A 6,691-nucleotide genomic window follows, 5' to 3' on the forward strand; every position below is an offset into this window, starting at 1 on the left:
CACTAGAAAACGCATATTAGTAATAAAAGTAGCTCCATAGGGCCAAAAATACTCCAAAAAATGACCAAGGGACGGTGGTAAATCACTATATAAAATAGACATATCAAGCTCCCCCAAGCCAAACATTTTCTTGTCCCAAAGCAAAGATCTCATAAATGAACAAATAAAACATACTTCACCCCAAAATCAACCAAAACCAAGCATAATCAATTCAAAGCAAATCCAACAAATATGCATCAAAGTCAACCAATTAAATCCATACAACTACTAATCCTCCCTAACAATCGTCAAACAAAGCGAACCACAAGTGTATATGGAATTCAAGACTAGTGCTCAAACACCCTTCACTCTTTTATGTGGCGGATATAAAATGTATCCAATTGCTCTCCATCCAACCCCTTTGTTGTGAACAATGCCCTCCCAAACTCACAACACTCGTGTGTTTAAAAAGACAAGCACTCAACCTAGTAGTCCACTCGAAATATGTCAAATCATTCTTTGCATTGATAAACAACTAATTTCACATCCATACAACTCTATGCACAAAGATTGGAAGGTCTTTAAAGCATGTAATGTAAGGCTAGGGTATGAAAGAGGGTCTAAACACGTCGTTAAATTCTTAAAATCTTATCAACAAATTTATAATCACTCAACCAATCCTAAACCAAGTATAGGGTAAGTCAAGAGTTGAACCACGAGGAATGGGAGAAGGGTTACTACAGCCTAAGGTCAAGCTATTTCTAAAAATAAGAATTATGATGAATATGACTAACTATGGTGTCAAACAACTAGACTAAAGAGGAAATTCAATATCAAAAGCACTAGGGATTAGGATCCACATACAACCATGATGGTTATGCCAATTAAGGGGAAATCAATCAACCAAATGTTGTAAAGGAGGATAGTAATTGCTATCAAGAGAACTCAAAAGGTTATCTCATAGAAGTCAAACTAGGTTTCCTTTATGAATGACTTGCAAGAAGAATCACAAATCAAATTCAATCAATAATTGCAATCCCTAAATCAATGGTTCATGTCATTAGAAATCACAATGCAATCTAGCTTGAAAATCAATGTTGATCACTCCTTAACAATTCAACCGTATGCATAATTTTATCAACCAATTTAATCACAACATTCAATCAATCAAAATCCATCAATTAGCAATAATCCATCATTCATGCATGTTTCACCATCTCCTTAGCAAGGAGTCTACTCACTAAACATATTGAGATTGAAGAACAAAACTAAGTAAATCACAAACATCATCATCCTAAACTAAATCAAGTAAAAATTCAAATCAATCAAACTATTAACCAAAATATCAACAAATCAAACAATCATTCATGAATAAAAAACAAAATCAAGCAATGGAGAGGAATTAAATGAAGAAAGTCTCACTAATTATCATTGATTGAAGAAAATCCTAACTTTATTGAAGCAAATGTTGAAGTACAAATCAAAATCTAAGAGCTCCCCAAAACTAACTCCAAAAACTTCTTTATCTCGCCTCTCTCAAAAATATGAATCAAATCTTTCCTCTAGAATAACTAACTAAGGAGAAATAAAGTGGACGTCCAAAAAAAACCCGTACAGGAGTGCCCTCTCTCCGAAATGCGCAGTCGCAAAAAATGGGGTACGGAACAAAGAACTCAGGTGGCGCGCCTGCGCGCGGAGTAGTCTCGCCCTCGCTTGATGAATGCGCGCCCGCACCACTAGAACAAGGGACTTCCTCTGTGCATTCTTCAATGCAAGAGGTGCGCTCCACTTGATGAACATTGGGGATGGCAGTCCCAAAATGAGTTTACGGTGGGTTCAACATCATATTATCATGTGAGCGCAGCATGAGGGCCCAAGCATCAAGTATTGGAGTGAGCCATCCCTTGCTTTTTGAGCTATATGAGAGCTTCCACCTTGCACTTTGAGCATCTTCTAACCCGAGGAATCACCATGAAGGGCCTTGGGATTCACCTTAGACATGAAAATAAAGAAAGGAAAACAAGTAAAAGGAAAAAGATGATAAAATCCACGAAAGTAAAAGAAAAAGGTAGGAAAGACTAGAATGAGACCAACTAGAGAATAAAAGACTAAAAATAAGGGGAAAAGCGTAAAGAAAGCTATTGAAGCTACTAAAATCAACCCAAAATAATGCCATTTGAGTGCTGTAAATGGCACTCATCAAACTCCCCCAAGCTAAACTTTTGCTCGTCCTCGAGCAAAAACAAAAGCAAGTAGGTGTAGGATGAAAGATTTATTCAAGTAAAGAAAAAGGAAAAGAAGGGGAAAAGAATATACACGAACTCGCTTTCGTAGTAATCACTGTAGTTTTTAGCTATAATAGGCCTTTTAAACCCCAAAGTCGCGAATGAGGACGAGTGAGGTCTCGTAAAGGTTTCCAAAGAGTTTTACCCATAACTATAGCAACTAAGTCAAGGCAAAGCAATAAAAATCAAGAAATAAAAAACACAAGAGCTCTTGAGTTGGACAATTGTAAAGGAAGCAAATGCCAATGAATGAGAGACTTCTTAGACAATATATGTATGCATGCTATAAGATTCCAATGGTTGATTGTAACATAGAACATGCTAAGCATAGAGAACTATAGGAGGCTCAATCTACCCTCGTCCCCACTAGTCTTACCGCGTTCTCTCCACTAGCTTCAAATCAACCCTTGAGTTAGCTCCTCATGATTCCTCGAAGGAACCGGAAAAAATATAAAGAATTGAAAAACATGAGAAGGTTATCCCGACGTCTTAACTATGCACATTCCTCTCTATAAGCTTGAAAACCATCTCCCTCCACCGACTTGTGACTCAACTCTCTAAGGTTTAAAGGACTTTTCAAGGTTGCAATGTCATGGATTAGGGTATAGGTAGGTAAAAATTTGAAATTTGGTGGTAATTCCTAAGTGAAGCGAAAGAGTGGCCATCTCTCAAAAACAAACTTAAGAAGTCACCAATTATCAAACAAAAACAAATATTCCATCTCCTCCAAGATTATTCAACAAATACACCAAACTTTTAACTCTCAAAAGTAAAGCAATGCTCCCCCAAGCTTAAACAAAGCATTGTCCTCAATGCTTAAACTCGGAAAACGATCACAACAAAGATATCATTGGTGCAATTCATGACATTTCACACTTATTGAACTATAAAAGCTCTTTGTTTTTTTTTTTCTTTTCGTTTTGCTCTTATTTCTCCCTTTTTTATTTTTCATAATGCATTTCTCTTCTCTTAGTTTCTTTTTCTCTTTGTATAACAATAAAAAATCAAACATTTTGCACCCTTTATTTTACACTTCTTGTTCTTCTTGCATAATTATCACAAACATGCCATACATTCGAACTCTACCGCCATAAATCCAAACTATTGACAAAACAAGAGTCCAACCAAAGTAAGCTTCAAAACTAAATGTGGCTAGTATTCGAATAAATGGAAGTAAGCTCAAAGGGGTAGCAAGAGGGTGAATGCAAGAGAAAAACAAGAAAGTAACTAAATAAAAGGAGCATAAAAGAAAATGAAAAGCCTTTTTCCTCCCCTAAAGTGGCTCGGTCTCGATCTCGGGAGCTAGAGGACAAACCAAAGATTAAAACATGCATAGCCAAGGATCCAAAACGCCGCTCAACAAAGATGATGAAGGCTTGAACAATATACCTCACAAGGGATCTTTTGAAACAAATACTAACCCAAAGGTATCGAATCTAGTATGAAAAGCAACACCATCTTACCACTTTCAATGACTAAGGCTTCATGGACCCTAAAGTTCTTAGACCGGCTACCTTAGCATGCAATATCCTAGAATCAACCACTAACACTCTCAAATCATGCACACATGTTCCACAAAGAAGGAAATCATTCAAATACACAAGACCAATGTTAATTGTCCAAACAAAGAGTGATTAAAAAAACATTTTGCAAAAATTGCCTTGATTAAGGTTGCAAAGAAAAAAGGAGAAATAAAGAAGGAGTGAGAAGCTAAAAGGACATAAGCATATGCAAGTAAATCCCGATCGAAAAACAATGATCGTTCGACCACAATGTCAACGATCCCAAACACACTAGGTGTTAATAGAACACATCCTCGAACCGTTCAACTCCTCCTAAGCTAAAACTATCTTAAAGCAACCAATGAAAGAAAATAAAAGAAGGGAAAATAGAAAGATCTCACCAAGCGATCCAAGCTAAGCAAAGAAAAGAAGCAAAGGGGAGCTCACACCTCCACGTAGCTCCAACAAAGCTAAACTTGATCTACAAGACAAGATTAGGAAAAGAAATGAAAACAAATTATACTCAAACCACATATTAGTCACTTCAAAATGAAATCAAGTAATGAGAAAAGGAAAGTTAGAGGGTCGGGTTGCCTCCCGGAAAGCACTAGTTTAAGGTCCCTAGCTTGACCCGCCTCCAAATCACGGAGGGTTAAAGAATATTACCATGTCCAAAGTGGTGGAGAGGGTAAATTCATTGCTAAGCTTGGGCAAAATCACATCATGAGACATATCATCTTGAATCATGGAAACCGGATCAAACTTGTTTTGCCTCAACTTCTCTTTCTTTTTCTTGCATTGGGAACTCTCTTTTTCTTCCTTGATTTTTTCTTCCTTGGAGTTTTGAGCTCCACATGACCAACACTTGAAAAACTATTCTCGTCATCCTTCAAAGAAAGCTCAAACCAAGAAGTCATTTCAAACTCATTCTCTAGCTTAGAGGACTCCTTGTCTTCTTCACTAACAATCTTGCTTTCAACACATTTAGGAGTATCATCACAAGCTACAAGAATATCATTAGTAGAAGACACAAACATGCAAGAATCATCATTCAAGGGAAATGAATTTATGCACATAATTTCTTGCACGTAGGATAGAGACTCATGCATCGACTTGAGATTAAAACTTGCCTTATCAATACCAACGCACAAAGTAATAATGCCGCCTTTAACATCAATTAAAGCCCCCGAAGTCGCTAGGAATGGTCTACCTAAGATGATAGGAATATTATCATCTTCCGCAATCTCTAGCACAATGAAGTCAACGGGGATAGCGAACTCTCTTATCTTGAGGGGGACATCCTCGACTCTATCCTTGGGGAACTTAATAGAACGGTCTACAAATTGTAGGGTCATGTTGGTTTGGAGGAGTTCACCTAACTTAAGCTTCTTTAAGACGGAATATTGCATGATGCTAACACTAGCACCAAGATCACAAACAGCATTTTGGAACAATTTGCCATTAATATTGCAAAGGATGGAGAAATTCCCCGGGTCTTTCATCTTTGGGGGTAGATCATTATGGATGAGAGCACTATAACATTCCCCAACACTCATCGAATCAACCACATTGCACTCTCTCTTGCCACTCAAGATTTCCTTAAGGAACTTAGAATAGTTTGGCATTTGTTGAAAAACATCGGTGAAAGGAATAGAAAGATGAATCTGCTTAAGCATCTCGATGAATTTCCCGAATTGTTCATTCAATTTGTGCCTCATGAACTTTTGGGGGTAGGGAAGTTTGGGTTTGATAACCTCATCTTGCATTCTCTCTTTCTCCTTTGGCCTTCTCATTAGAACTCTAACTCTTCTTGCTAGACTTATCATGCTCATCATCATCAAATGAGTCACTCACCTTTTCCTTCTCTTGACTCCTCTAAGAAACTCTCTCCTCTAACACTTTGCCACTTCTAGTTGTGATAAAATAAACCGGTTCCTTAGGGTTAAGACCTTGGGAAGGTAAAGAAAAAGGGCTTGCATTGTCTTTCAAAGCACTAGCTAATTTGGAGATTTGGTTCTCTAACATCTTATTATGGGTCATCATTTCATTGAATTTCTTATCACTAACCGACATGAAAGTGTTCAACAATTTGGTTTGAATTTCAATGATTTCCTCCAAATTAGACCTAGAAGAAGAAGGTTGAGCATAAAAATTATCACCTTAACCATGGGTCCTTGGAACAAAACCGGGTGGGGGACCCCTTTGAGCATTGTTTTTAAAGTTTCCCTATTTTGATTGTTCCAATTACCACTATTTTGATTTTGGCCATAGCTTTGATTATGGTTACCATAACCGTGATTATGATGACCATACCTTGGCTTTGATTTTGGCCGATATAACCTTGGTTGTTATAGTTACCTCGGAAACCTTGGTTTCCTTGGTTCCTATAGCCACTCCCTTGGTTACAGTTGTCAAAATTGCCTTGGTTGTGATAAAACCTATTCCCTTGACCTCTTTGATTATCAAACCTCGATCCATTATTGTTAGGCACAAAGTTCACATGCTCATTCACATTATCATCAAAATCATCACATCCATCCACAAATGAATGAGTGCACCCAGAAGAATCATGCTCATATGAATCACATACATCACAAAACGAGCATTCATTAGGCATGTTATTAGAAGAAGAAAGAAGAGTAGAGTTAGAAGATGTACCTCTCCCCTTAAATTGGGAGATAAGAATAGGGGCTAAAGACGAAGTGCTCTCTAATTTGGAGTAGATAAAAGTCATCTCCTTCCTTAGATTTGAGATTTGTGAGGACAAGTTATTGATGGCATCGAGGTGATCAAAGGAAGATACCATAGAGCCACTCTTGCTTGTTGACTCTCGTTCACCATCTTGCCAATCGATGTAATGCCTCACTACATCTTCAATTATGCCCACAACTTCTTCCTCCGTTTTATTCATAATGGGACCTCTGG

At 37.6% G+C, this 6,691-nt stretch overlaps 1 protein-coding gene across 1 annotated transcript; it reads right to left on the minus strand.

Annotated features, from left to right (window-relative positions):
- Positions 1 to 4,539: 4,539 nt before the first annotated feature.
- Positions 4,540 to 5,559, minus strand: LOC110716414. The gene has a single exon (XM_021895027.1). The coding sequence runs from the start codon at positions 5,557 to 5,559 to the stop codon at positions 4,540 to 4,542; it is 1,020 nt and encodes a 339-aa protein (XP_021750719.1).
- Positions 5,560 to 6,691: the final 1,132 nt, after the last annotated feature.

This window comes from Chenopodium quinoa, unplaced genomic scaffold (assembly GCF_001683475.1).
Source record: "Chenopodium quinoa cultivar QQ74 unplaced genomic scaffold, ASM168347v1, whole genome shotgun sequence".
Classification (NCBI taxonomy): domain Eukaryota; kingdom Viridiplantae; phylum Streptophyta; class Magnoliopsida; order Caryophyllales; family Amaranthaceae; genus Chenopodium; species Chenopodium quinoa.

Excerpts from the sequence above, each read along its gene's own strand:
- LOC110716414 (XM_021895027.1), bottom strand. The coding sequence starts at position 5,559 with ATGAGAAGGCCAAAGGAGAAAGAGAGAATGCAAGATGAGGTTATCAAA.